Raw genomic sequence first — 14,724 nt, forward strand, 5'->3', positions numbered from 1 at the left:
AAAGAAGGAGGGGGAGAGGCGCGCGTCAGCAAAGACCCGACCCTAGGGGCCGAGAACTGTGGGCGGAGCGGAGGGGCCTGAGTGAGGAAAGGCAGGGACTCTGGGGTGTGGGGGTGGGAGTGCTGCAGAGGGTCCGCATAGTGCAGAGGACTAGCAGGGAAAGGTTGAAAGTGGGTGCGGGGTCGGGGGGAATAGGAAAGGGAACGCTAGAAGCTGAGTTCTGGGGTGGGGGTGGGGGGTCGGGGCAGGACTGGGCTGGGGCGGGACAGGGACGGCACTACGCGGCCCGACGCTGGGAAGCGAATGATGAAGGCGGGGCTAAGGGGCAGGACCGGGGAGGGGGCGGTGCGGAGGGATCGGATTAGGGAGGGGACAAGAGAGTTACGCGAGTGGGGCTGAGGGGCTGGGACTCGACTGGGGTGGGGTACTGCCCAGCCAGGGAGGGAGGGTCCAGCAGAGTTGGAGGGTGGGAGGCGGGGAAAACTGATCCAGAGGACCCCGACTGGGGAGAAGTGATGCTGTGCACCAGCCTGCTTGGAGGGACCAGATTAGCGAAGAAAAGTATAACTGTGGGGGCGGAGCTAGAGGGGGGCCGGACTGGGCTGGGGGGCGGAGCCGAGGACCGGACTGAGGATGGATCCCGAGGGGAAGGGGGGCGGTGTTCAGCAGGGGTGGGGGAGGGGGCAGCAATGATGCTCCAGACCAGGACTGAGGAGCCGGCGATGCCGTGGGCCGGGTTGCGAAGGGGGTGGCGTTGAGGGGCCGGACTGGAGACGGGGCGGGCAGGAGGCGGTGCGCTCGGGGCCGGGCTGGACTTGGGGCCGAGCCTGGCAGCGGGGAGGCAGTTCCGTGGTGTCTGTTCCGCAGGTGCAGCAGCGGCAGCCTGAGCAGCGACGGCTCCACGTCGTTCGGAGGAGGAGCAGAAAGAGAGAAAGCAGCGGAAAGGACCGGCAGTGCGCTGTCTTTGCGCGGAGACCGTGGCCTTCCTGCCCTGATCTCCACCGCCCGCCTGCACTGCCCTCCTGTCCCCGCGGGGCCGGGGCCATGTCGGGGCCGGGGCCGGGCCCGGGGGAGCCGGACGAGCAGTACGATTTCCTGTTCAAGCTGGTGCTGGTAGGGGATGCGAGCGTGGGCAAGACGTGCGTGGTGCAGCGCTTCAAGACGGGCAGTTTCTCGGAGCGCCAGGGCAGCACCATCGGTGTGGATTTCACCATGAAGACGCTGGAGATTCAGGGAAAGCGGGTCAAGGTGGGGCCGGCTAGCTAGGTCGGGAGGGGAGGCAGGGACGCCAGTTTGTTACCCCTACCCTAGCAGGGAGAGTGTGCCCCGGACTCCGGGAGAGCCCCTGGATCCTGGCCTCTGGGCTGGGAGGAGCGAATTTCCGATAGCGTTGCAGCTTTCTCCCCTACCCCCAATCCCCTAGAGCGAGTCTGGCCTTTGGGAAGGGGGAGGGGGTGTGTGTGTTATAGCTCCGGTGCCCTGGGGACTGGGGATGGAAAGAGGGGGCAGGACTGTGTTTTCTGCCCCCTCGAGAGACCTCTCTGTTCCCTCTTGACCTGAACCTGCCTTAGGCCTTGACCGGCGGTCCTGAGGCTGCTGGGTCCTCTTGCCCTAACAATTCTCTTTTCTCCGCAGAAGGGGGAAGAGCCAAAAAAGTTAGGATGGAGTTTAGGTTTCTTTTCGAGCTGGTCACTGAGAGACTTTACAGTGTTCTTTGTTACAGCCAAGACTCTCCTAGAATGTTAACTTTCAAATCCTGTTTGGCTCCACTCGGCCACCCCCTCCTCCACCCTCTTGTCACAGCAAGCTTGCGCCTTGGGGTTAATTTGGAGTTTGGTCTCCATTCGTTGCTGACCTGTCTGTTTCTTCCTTGGTGTTTCCTGGACCACTGTTAACTGGCTGGACCTCAGAAACTAAGGGAAGCTTACCCAGAATCAAATCCCCAGCCTTTTCCCCCTCCCACCCTTTTCACTCCTTCCAAAAAGGAAGGGGGGGTGCTTTTCACAGGATGAGGAGTGAGCTGGAAATAAACTCGGTCACGAAAGCTGCCTAGGGATAGAAACTTTCCTGCCAAACTGTCCGCCCTGTCTGGGACCTAGACAGAAACTTCTTTAGGCTATAGGTGGTGGAAGTGGTTTAAGGAAGTCCACACCCTCCCCACCCTTTGAGGGCCCCCTGGAGCCCGAGAAAGAGAGAGAGAGAGAGAGAGAGAGAGAGAGAGATGGGTGGGCAGGTCTCGGTAAACACTGACCCTAGAGCAGCTGCTCAGGAATTTTACATAGATGGAAAATTCTGGAAATTACTGGAGGATGGGAGTGAATTTTGACAATATAGCCTAAGGGACAGGGCAGTGTGGAGCAGTGGAAAGAGCTGTACTCAGAACTCATCCCAACTTTGATATTTTAGTGGCATGACCTTAGACCCTACACAACCAGGATCAACAGTTTCCTCACCTGTTAAATGGAGGTAATACTAGATATGGACTACCTTCCTGCTGTGAGAAAAAAACCTCTATATAAGCATGGATGTGACCAATTATTAGAAATCTCTGTAGACTATTGTGTGCCACCCTTGGGTCCTAGGCCAGAAGAAGCAGATGGCCAAGTGCCCTCAAAGTAAAATCAGAAAATTACCCAGATAACTCAAGGCAGAAGTGGAAGGAGTTTGGGCCTGGATTATTCACACAACTGCCTCCCAATAACATTTTACACTCACTTGGGGCTTTCCAATTTACAAAGCACTTTTCCATCTATGTTCACATTTGACTTTGTGAGAGCAGTGGACCCATTACTCTCCCCATTTGATGGATTCAGAAACTGAGGCTCTGAGAGGTCCTTTTGTATCCCCAGCACTTAGCACAGTACCTGGCAAAGAATAGGTGCTTCACAAATGTTTATCGATTAATTGATTAAACAACCTTTATCTGAGTGGTCCATCTAAAACCAGAGCCCAGCTAGCTTGGTTAATGTCTCAGCTCATTGTCGACCTTGGTCAGAGTACCCAGTTCTGTTTTTGTTTCTGGGAAAAAGTGAAGATAATGTCTGCCTTCCCTCTTCCTTATAGAAACTTTGATAAAACATGTAAGTCAATAGTGTTTTTGTGATCCTAGTGTTGGGAACGCTAGTAGGAGTCACAAAGGAAGTAGAAGATATTGTTCTTGTTTCAAGGAATCCACAATCTCCGTGTTTTTCTAAATGGTGTGTTTAGTTAAGGGAGGAGGACGGCTATAGAAAATTGCTGAGTAACTTTAAGAAGTGATCCATGACTTTCCCCTTTGGAACAGGTGGCTCATCCAGGTGGTTTGGGTGTGGGTGGGGGAGGGGGCGGTGCTCTAGGATAGGTGGATATTTTTGTGCATGATGCCAGCTGGTGGAGGGGGGAGGAGTGAAGGGGAAGAGTGTCAAAAAATACAGGTATAAATAGTGGTGGTGGTTTACATCTCTCAGACTGTCTGCCTACTCAGCAAGCATCTATAGTGACCTCATGAGAGATTGGTTGGGATCTGGGCTGGATGTGCCTGTTTACCTGTCAGTGATAACAGCCTGTACTTAGGAGGAAGGCTCTTGGTGTACTATGCCCCAGAGCACAAGTTAATGCAAGGTAGGTGGTTAGTTATTTGTTTCTCATGGTGATCTTAAAATGGTCCTTTTAAAGGTACCTGTTGACAGCCTGAAGCCTGGATCATTGGGAACCATCTGAGGTCTTTGATGTTCATTGTGAAGTTTCTAATAAATATATTTTAAAAGGTCTCATTAGAAACTTCACTTTGAATGTCAGTACCAAGAAACTTGTTTAGTAACTATTAACATTGAAATTAATTTCAATTAAGTGAAAGTCTCATTTCTGACACATTGGAAGTATGACCCAGCCTATGACACTTAACGATTAGTAGCCCAAGCAACATTCTTAAAATCATTTCAAAACAGATGCTGACTTGCTTTGGCAGAGGGAGCTTCTTCAATGGAAGTTCTCTATATCAATGAAATCATAAAATCTTGTCAGCACTTAAAAAAAGGGGGGTGGAGTAAGAATGGAAGTGACCTTAGCTAACCATCTCTGTGTTTTATACATGAAGAAACTGAGGGCCAGCAATGTAAGGTGACTTACCTTCCCAAGGCTACCTGGTTTAACTGGAATGGAGGGTGGAGTAGGAAAAGGCTTGGATCTTCCCAATTCTCCTATTTCTCATTCTGAAAATTTGGGTAAACTATTAATTTCTCAAAATCCCACTTTTTATCTGAACACTAGAGTGTTTAGGGAACTTCCCCATTCACGGATAAAAAAAAAAACTGAGGGAACTGGGCCAGCTCTAGTATTCTGTAATACTAACTACAATCCTCAGTGAACCAAATTTTTTTTATTGTTTTCTGCTCTTGACTTTCAGGAGAAGGAACCAACTCACAAGAAAAACAAAAGTCAGAATTTTATTTAAAATTTAAAAAGAAAACACTTCTGGGATATGTATTTGGGCCAGCACACGTTCAACACGATGTTCCATGCTTCCTTGACACTATACAATGAGCCTTTCTGTTGGGAACCAGTGACCCTGAGACACAGCAAGTTCCAGGATCATGAACCAAAAAAAAAAATTTAAACCTAGACTAGAAGTCAAGAAAGGTGGATTAAAGTTCTAGTTTGGTGACTAAATAGCTTATAGCCTTGGGCAAATCACCTGACTTATTTGGACCTCTCTTGGCCAAATATGTAAGATGGGAATTGGCTTGGATTGCCTCTGGAGTCCCATCCAGCTTCCAAGTTTTCTATTTCTAGTTATTTTTACTGCACTCCATTTAAAAAGTCAGGAAAATAGATTTAAATAATTTAGAAAGTTTTTCAACTACAGTTGAAGGAAAAGAGGGGGGTTCTGGCAAATCCTGGGGACTGTGGCACAGGGAATAAAATGCTGCATTCAGAATGCAGTCTAAGTTACAGCAGGTCAGCCTCCAACCTACTATAAGTTGAATCAGCTGGTTTTGGCCCCACTGATCAGAAAAGGAATCCAAAGACTGTTTAATGCTGATTTAGCAGAAAATGACTTTTCCTAAGGCCTTGAGGCTAGGGTGAATTGTGAAGTTACTATGACCTTCCTGCCTGGTGCATTGTGGGAGAATCAGGCTATCCCCCTCAGATCCAAACTTGGATCTAAATCCCCCAGGCTGCTACTTGGCCTGTTATCTCCAAGAACAGAGAGGTCTATTGCAGAAATGAGTGCACAGGACGAACATCTAATACATTAAGGGAAGAGCCTCACAGATGCATACCCCTACTCCTCCAATCTTAAGTTACAGAATTAACTTTCCATCTTCGAGAAATTTGTCAGATATCTCCTTGTGAGAAGGCCTCTAGTTTTAAGAGGGATACCCACTCCAGAGCTCTCCCTATGCTGAAATGTTCACCAAGTTTTGTTATCATCTGTTAACAGACTTCTTTAAGAACAGGGATGGGGTGAGGTCAAAGATCGTAAGTTTTTAAAATTTGTAGTCTGGTCTTCTTACAACTACCTTGCCTGTTTGGCTGTGACATGTTTCCATTTATTACGAAATTCTGGTTGGGTCTTGGCTTGGTTTGAATAAAAGAGGTTAGAAAATACATATACTGTTAGATAAGAGCGAAATTCTAGGTCAATGTGGGCTGGCTAACAAAACGAATTTAATTTGTGTCTGCCTTAACTGCAAAATAAACCATGCTTTGAGGCACATGTCAAAGAGAAAGTGAAACATTTGATATATATTTGATATACATGCTGGGCCATGCAGGAGAAATGATGGGCAGTTACCCATGGTCTTACTGTCATGTAGGTCTGCTTCCCTTTAAAATGAGAATGTTAAATATGGTCTTACCTACTGGACAACATTGGGAATATAGGAAATGACTTTTAAAAGGAGTAAAAGAAATAGATGAAAAGTCTTTAACCCTGAATGGGCTTAAATTCAAGCCAGTCTCAGTGAATATTCAGTTTTTTCACCAATAACTCAATTTTGTTTTCAGTTCCCAATTCTCTCCCTCTTTCCTCAACCCTTTGAGAAGGCAAGAAAAGCTGTATAGTCAGCATATTCATTTCAATGTGTCCTTTTTTTTTTTTTTTTGGCCGCTACGTGCCAGGCACTGTGCTAAGTACTGGGGATGTAAAGACAAAAATGAAAGACCAGGACCCTCACGGAATGATTCTCAGGAATAATTATTATTCCATTTTGGGAATAGTTAATGGCAGTAATTTTAAGCCACTTAAAACGTCCACAAGATGAGTAAGCTATTAGAAAGTCTTTGATAAACTTTGAAAACCTCACTGGAAGCAATACGAAGTGCTTTTTTCCCACAACTTAGTGAGATGGGTAACACAAGTATGATCCCCATTTTGTAGGTAAGAAAACCGAGGCCTGGATTTTAAATGACTTGCCCAAGTGTCAAATGGCTAGTAGGTGGCCAAATCTGGATTTGAATCTTGGACCTCCAAATCATGCCCTAGGTAGCAAAAAAACTCGATATTCCAACTTTGTAGGAAGGACTCCATTTAAATTGTAAAAGTTAATAATATGTAATATTCATATTAATTACTGAAATTAATAATACAATTAATGCATTTAAATTGTAAAACTTGCCCACACACATACTTTCTTATGTAGCCCCTATTTCAAATGCCTCTTTGGGCATCTCACAGTTCCTGATTATTATTGATCCATTGTGTGGTTAAAAAAAAATACTAGGAGAGACTACATCAAGCTGGTGAAAGTGGGAAGGGCCCTGGATTGAAAGGCAGAAGACTTAGATTACTATTTTAGCCACTTATTAACTGTCTTCACCTCTCTCAAGTCACTCCATTAGTGGCCTCAGTTTTTTTTTATCCGTGAATGGGAATGATACTGAGTTCACTGGTACAGTTCCGGGGAATTGTTTTGTGGACTCAAGTCACTTCATAAATGACTCATTAGAAGATAATGATTTCTTTATAATGGGCTATAAATGAGACCTCAGGAATGCCACCTTGTAGCCTGTTGGTTATACAAGATTTGTGTGTGTGTATACACACACATACATATATATACATATACGGTGTGTCACTGCAGTTTTTGGCTTTGTTTCAATTCTATTAATTATCTGCAGTGTGTAAACTAGGAAGCAATGTGGTGTAATGAATAACCTAGATTCGAGTCCTGTCTCCTACATATATGATCCCGGGCCAATCATTTTACTTCTCAACGACCACATGCAGTTTTCTTAAAACCTTCCTTAGCCTGACCTTGCTTGTAAAATAATTCGAAAACTACGTTTCCCAAGTAATTGGTTTCCTTTGTAACCCAAGTATTTTGTTTTATGCATTTAAAAACATCCTTCCTAGAAGGGCTCTGTAAACTTTCTCGGATGGACCCAAGGAGTGGATGACTCCCAAAAAAGATTAAGAACCCCTGGTTTATGTTGCAGAGAGCAGGTACCAATCTGCATTGATAGTTTTCTCTCTAAGTCCAGCACGTCTACACTTGACAGCCCCAACCCCCACCAGACCTTTAGTTTCATGGGTGTCCAGTGGGAAAATTTCCTCTACCAATGCTGATCAGGACCTTATATACAGAGAGTTGTGTGGGGGCTAAGAGATTAAGTGACTTGGCTAGAACCACATAGTATGTGTCAGGAGGGTGGGATTTGAATCCAAGTATTTGACATCCAGGCTATTGGGGGAGGGGGGTATGGAAAGCTAGGTACTATAAAGCTTTTTTTTTTTTTTAACAAATAACCGATTTGATCCTCAACAACCCTGCAAGATAGGTGCTATTGTCTCCATTTCACAGTCAAGGAAACTGAGGCAAACAAATTAAGTGATTTGCCCAGGGTCACTCAGCTAGTAAGTTTTGAACTCGGGATTCCAGGTTCAGGCATCCTGCACTGTGCCACCAGTCACTAATGTTTTAGGGCCAAAGACAACTCTCGTGACCTGTAAGACTAACATGGGAGCAAAGTTCCCTGTTGCTGAATCATTTAGTCACGTCCGACTCTGTGATCCCATTTGGGGTTTTTCTTGGGAAAGATACTGGAATAGTTTGACATTTCCTTCTCCAGCACATTGTACAGATGAGGAAACTGAGGCAGACAGGGTAAAGTGACTTTTCCCAGGGTCACACAGCTGGACAGATGAAATTCGCAGTTCGGGACAACAAAAATATTTTATTAGCACGTTAGAGTTTATGACCCATATTATGCCAGATTAATGGTATATTATATTATCAGTATCCTCACAGCAGGAGCTTTTTTAAGCCTTTCAAAGCCTGTCTGAGACCAGGATCACAGAAAATGGGATGATCTGAAGGGGACTTTGAAAAATGAGCTCCATCAACTCATGGAACAAATGAGGAAATTCAGGCCCCAAAAGAATCCTGGCTCTGGACTCCAGATCTCACATTGGTTCCACAAACAGCTCCAGTTGTGTCCGGGATCCATTGGGGAAATGACCAGGCTGAAGGAAATTCATGCCTTGTTATTACTTTCAAGTACTTGGGCAAGCAGAGCCAAGAGCTACCAGCACAGTTTTTAAAGAGGTCCTGCAGGACCTTTGGAACAGACAGATAAGAAATGGTTCTTGTTAATAGTGCTGTGTGTAAACATAATATGCCAGAATGCTTAAGCAGTTTGTTTACCTGAGAGGATTGAATAATTGCCATCTGGGTGACCCTGAATAGGTCAGCTACATGTACCTCAGACAGCTCCCTATCCTAGGCAAGATAGCTTGGTGGTTAGAGCATTGGACCTGGAGTCAGGAAAACTCCAGTGAAGATCCTGCCTTGGACATGTCAATGGGTGATCCTGGGCAAGTAGCTTAACTTATTGCCTTAGCTGTAAAATAGGGTGATAATAACACCTACTTCCCAGAGCTGTTTTTCCAGTCTTGTCCAACTTTTTGCGACCCCATTTGTAGTTTTCTTGGCAAAGATAACTGGAATGTTTTGCCATTTCCTCCTCCAGTTTATTGTACAGATGAGGAAACTGAGACAAACTAGGTTAAGTGACTTGCCCAGGGTCATATAGCTAGTAAGTGTCTGAGGCTGGATTTGAACTCAAAAGTCTTAACTCCGAGCCCAGCATTATGTCCACTGCCCTCTGAGTCATAGAATAAGATAACTCTTGTGCCAGTTGTTAACTATCTTTCCATAGATTTTAAGGTTTGCAAAATGCTTTACACAAATCATTTTTTTTGATCCTCAGAATCCATGTCATACTCCTAGTAATTATCTGAGGTGGCATTTGAATCCCAGATCTTTTTTTTCTCAAGTCTAACACCACCACCTGCCTCTTAAAAATTGCATCATGCATCACCCACCCCCTCCAAAAACAAAACAAAACAAAAAAACCTCTACTAAGGTGAGCAATTCCAGATCAAGAAAACTGGCCTAAATTCAAAGCAGTGAAACAGGTGAGGTTTGAATACGTTTTATTTATATAACATTTGGACTTAATGCAATCTCATCTATGAAATGAGATTTTTCAAGAGATGAATCTAATTTTGTTTTAAACAAGTGAAACAGTATTTCATATTTTATACAGTGAGAGAAGGTGAGTGTAGTGGCTGGGACAGGGGTGGGGAACCCATGGCCTTGAGGCCCTATGTGGTCCTCTAGGTCCTTGGGTGCAGCCTTTTGACTGAATCCAAGTTTTATAGAACAAATCGTTTTACTAAGGGGATTTGTTCTTTGAACTTTGGATTCAGTCAAAGGGCCGAACTTGAGGACCTAGCGGCCACATGTGGCCTCGAGGCCACAGGTTCCCCACCCTGGCCTAGGAATTGGCATCAGGAATAACTGGGTTCCAGTTCTACTTCTGAAAGAAGAGATGTGTAATCATGGTCAAGTTAGCTAACTTTTTAGTGCCCCAGACTTCAAAGAGTAAGTATCAGGGTAGAAGTTTCCATCCCAAAAGTTCTCTACACTGATGAAATTTCCCAGCTCAAGAAAACAACATTTATTAGCAAGGAGTTTATGAAGTTCATAGAGCAATGAATTAACCCCATTTTACAGATTTAAAAATTTATGCTCAGGCGTAAAACCTGAGGTCACACAGTCAGTAAGTAGCAAGGCAAATACCAAGCCTAACTAACTCTGCTCCTTGATAAGATCCCATGTCGTCACCTAAAGGGGTCTTCAAGAGGGGCTGCCAATTGGTGGCTTCCCTGCATTGAGTTGGGAACTGGCTGTCCAGAGCTCCACATGTTTCCTCTTAAGTAAACAAAAATGATCTAAATGTATGTCCCATGGATGGGCAGGAGAGGGTAAAGACTCCACTACATTAAGAGTTTTTAAAATCTCATTTATGGCAAACTTAAGTCAGCCAAATCTTTCCAATGAGGGTATTTTTTGTGTGTGTGTGTGTGAAACAGCCAAAAGGCATTAAGAATCAAGAGGGTTGGTGAAGTTTTTCCGTTATTGAAAACAAATTTGGTGATAATGTTTGTAATTGAAAGTCATATGCAATCCATGTGTCTCTGCATCGCCTGGCCTCTAGCTTGAATGCCTAGAAAGGAGATATATTTTCAGCAGCATTTGGACAACATCCTTGTTTGAATGAGAGTACCTCCCCAAGACGATTTCAGGTGTGCCAGGGATCTCTCAAGGTGTACATCCTTTTGGTTGTGAGTTGCATTCTATTAAACAGGTCATAATAAGGAGTTAGTTTTTGTTAGCATGTGTACACCACCTTCCAACACAGATCACAAGCCTGCCTGTGATATTGATCCTAATTTCTCTGAACTTATTTTCCTCTGGGAGGTCTTTGGGGAAGAGGGGGTTGGACTAGATGACCTCTAAGCCCCCTTCCAGCTCTAAATCTGTGATCCGATGAGCCTTACATCTTAACAGATGGTCTTTGAGGGTTGTGGGCCAAAAAAATTCATCAACTTAGAGTCCCCTTAGTAATCCTCTCAACTTGGCTGGACGGGTCCGAGGCTGGCTGGCATAGCGGTGTCTGTCCTTGGGCTCTAAACTGAAGTCTTTGCGCCATGATAAGACCGGTTCTGCTGGAGTAACTCGAGAACCCAGAGTTACCCCCTGCCACAATCGGCATCAGAGGAGGAAGTCAGTAGAGTGTCTATGGCTCATGAGTGTTTCCTTTAGAGGTAAGGTCTCTAAACTTAGAATGAAGACCGTACATTTGGATTTGGTTGTGTGACCTTGGGCAACTCACTTAATCTCTACAAGCCTCCATTTACCTCTGTAAGATGGTGGGATTGGACTTCACTAAATGATCTCTGAGGCTTCATCTGGTGCTAACAGTCTAGGATTCTACTTTTAAAAATTCTTTCTACGTAACAGGCAAAATGAACTTAACATGTTGTCCAGTTTGAGGACAACTATTGGCCATTTTTTGTTTAAAATAGCCTTTTAGACCCTTTCAACATGACTGGTCTGTATAAGGCAGATTGACATGAGCCCTCTCCCTACAACCTAGAATTCCTAAAGGCTTTGAATCATAGTTGTTCAGTTATTTTCAGTTATGTCCAGTTCTTTGTGACCCCATTTGGGGCTTTCTTGACAAAGATACTGGACTAGTTTGTCGTTTTCTTCTCCAAGTCATTTTACAGATGAGGAAACTGAGGCAAACAGAGTTAAGTGAGTCACCCTGAAGACTTTATTTTTGCTTTAATTTCCATGGGCAGAAGGAGCTAAACTCTTGGTATTACCGTATGTTTCTGTGGGTTTAGGCTTTTAAATTTTTTCATCATTTTCCATTCTCATTTCTTTCTTTTTTTTTTTTCTCCTTTTTTTGCTGTTTTCTGTTTCATTTTACAAATTGACTCGGTCTCTTTGAAAATAGATATACAATTCAAAGAAATATTTATTCATTTAGTAGACTTCAGAAGATCTAGATTCAAATCCTACTTTTGTACTGGGACCTATTTACTGCCCAGGTCCTGGGTTCTCCCTACATGTAAAATGAGAGTCAAACTAGAAATCCTGTGATCCTGATAGGTATATGCAAGAACCTGTACAAGGTGAGACAAGATCTGTGCCACATGGGAGCTCTTAGATAGCTAATATAGCATTTAGCAAATATCTCATTTGTTCCTCGAAACATTCCTGGGGGGTAGTTGCTATTATAATTATTATCATTTTATAGATGAGAAAACTGAGGCAGAGGTTAAGTGACTTGCTCAGGGTCACACAGCTAGGGTCTGAGAATAGATTTGAACTCAGATCTTACTACTGACTACAGGCCCAGGGCTCTATCCATTGAGCCACCTAACTGCCGCATGCTCAAAATGTGAGTTTATACACATGTATGGATCTTTTTATGGAAGACCAATTTGTTGAATTGCTTGAATCACTTCTTGTCTAGACTATTGTAATAGCTGGTGGATCTCTGAAGAGTTCAGTCTCTCTCCAGTCCATCCGCCACTTAGCTACCAGGTTCTAAGGCACTCCAGACTGGTCTTATCATGTCTCCCTCTCTTAACAGTTTTCACTGGCTCCCTATTGCTAATAAGGGAATGTACGTGTACACACACACACACACACACACACACACTCTCTCTCTCTCTCTCTGTCCTGCTGGCATTTAAGGGACTCCAACTCTCACCTCCCTTTTCAATCTTATTGCATACTCTCCCCACTCCCAAACTCTGCATTTCCAAAAACTAGGTTACTAGTTCTTCCTCAAATTCAGTACTTCCACCTCCTTGCATTTGCCCAAGGCATTCATCATGCCTGGAATGCACCCCCTTGTCTCTGCTTCTCTGTGTCTCTGGATTCCTTTAAGGCTCCCCCTCTAAAAGCTTTCCCTGATCTCTGATCTTTCCTTTCCTCGTATATTATACTTGTGTACTTACTATGGCATCCCAGTAGAGTATAAGCTACTTGAGGGAAAGGACTATTTCATTTTGTCTTCTGATGCCACTGCCTAACATCAAACGTACTTAACAAAAAGCCAATGGCTGTCGAATGCAATTGGTCTAATATTATGAGGCTATTAAGGAAGACATAAAAGTAAATAAGATCTTGTCTGTCCTCTAGGAACTTAGTCATGAGATCTAGAGTTCACCTAATTCAACCTCTCCTCTTACATAAAGAAACTGAGGTTTGGGTAAATAATTTACCCAAGGTCACACAGGTACTAAGTATGAGGGATATATTTGGAACTCAGGGCCTCTGACTTCTGAGTCAGTTCCCCTTCCCCTACATTAAATTGTCTCCTTTTGAAGGGAGTAGTAATAATAGGTAACATTTATGCAGCAATTTAAGGTTTGCAAGGCACTTGATAAATATCGTATTTGGATCCTCATAACAACCCCTTGGAAGTAGCTACTGTTACTACTGCCATTTTACAGATGAAGAAACAGGCCAAGTATTGTGTATATGTATCCATTAACAATTGGAAACACAATATACTTGTTGAATTACTTGTCATGATGCCATAGTAAATTTGATTCTTTAGGACCCTAGAGTGTTATTGAGAGGAGTGTACATAGATTTAGCCCAAGATGGTGGCCCTGAAACTCCTTGGTGGATGAAATGAAATAAAGTGGAATTTTAGAAGAATCAGGTTTTCCAGTTGAAATCAATCAATCAAGATGCGTTTAGGTGCCTAGTTTGTGCCAGGCACTGAGCTAAGTCCAGGACATACAAATGTAAAAAGTGACCAGTCCTTACTTTCCAGAGACTTTGTAGTCCACCCACCTTATTTGACTGCTAGGGGAGATGAAGCCCAAGAAATGTAAATTAATAAAGCGACTTGTTAAGTCATACAGGAAGAAGGCCAATCAGTAGCTAAGGATTCAACCAGGACCAAGTCCAAATGGGACTCCGACCCTGAGCTTCTAACTATAAATCCAGTGTCTCTTCCATTCCACCATGTTGCCCTAAAGAATGATCTTTGGGCCTTGACTCATGCTGCCCAACGACAGGTTCCCTAAGAATGAATGTATAGAGAAATAGGAGGACAAAAATAGATTAAAAAGCAATCTGCTGTCTAGGGAAACAGGCCCAGTGTTCCTCCACTGACCACCTAACTGCCAAATCTCCGTTTCAGATTTTCCTTCCTTTATTCTAGATCCTTTCTACCTTCATAACATCCATTCAGAAAAGAGTCTGAGAAATTTATTCACACTGAGGTCTAAGTTACTGATAAGGGTGGATGTTTGAGGGGTCTTTGTTTTAATGGAGGCAAAACTTTAAACAGCATTGCTGATTCTTTCCCTAATGATAGAATGGCCTGACCAAACAGACATAGACATGGTAAGCTTTAGAATCTTTGGCCAGTTGCCTCAGTTTCCTCAGATGCTAGTAGCCTTTGTTAGTTAAGTCAGAAGCTGAATAAATAATATCCACGCAATGTACCTAATTCTTTGGTCTGTGGTAGTTGGGAGTCCATCTCTGGAGAAGTGAAATGAAAGTCAGACTTCCACAAAAGGGTTCTGGGTAGGTTCAGGTCACAAATGGCACTCCCAATTCTGATTCATCTTGTCCTAGGAGGTGATGAAAAATAGCAATTTCTATTTGGGTCAGTGTGACCAGTTTTCACAAGGGTTGTCCTGGGAACAGAGTTTTCTGAGTTTCTCTGCTAGTTTGGAGAAGCAAGGAAATTTCCACTGTCCCTTTTACTGGAGAGAAAAATTGTTCAACCCAAGCCTCCTCTTGTTTAGATGGAGCGGGGGATGGTGCTTAGCCAAAGTGCTATAATTGAACTGGTGATGTCCCGTTAACCTAATAAGCAAGGATAATTTTATACAGAAATAAATAAGAATTTTAC

The 14,724-nt window shown here is 43.9% G+C and overlaps 1 protein-coding gene across 1 annotated transcript in view; it reads left to right on the forward strand.

Moving 5' to 3' along the window:
- The first annotated feature begins 722 nt into the window (after nucleotides 1-722).
- RAB43 (RAB43, member RAS oncogene family) overlaps nucleotides 723-14,724 on the forward strand; it is a 32,680-nt gene continuing 18,678 nt past the window's right edge. Inside the window, 4 exon segments of the mRNA XM_036738083.1 lie at nucleotides 723-752; nucleotides 755-799; nucleotides 801-878; nucleotides 880-1,248. Coding sequence (XP_036593978.1) covers nucleotides 723-752; nucleotides 755-799; nucleotides 801-878; nucleotides 880-1,248 — 522 coding nt within the window.

Source organism: Trichosurus vulpecula, chromosome 9 (assembly GCF_011100635.1).
Source record: "Trichosurus vulpecula isolate mTriVul1 chromosome 9, mTriVul1.pri, whole genome shotgun sequence".
In the NCBI taxonomy this organism is placed as follows: domain Eukaryota; kingdom Metazoa; phylum Chordata; class Mammalia; order Diprotodontia; family Phalangeridae; genus Trichosurus; species Trichosurus vulpecula.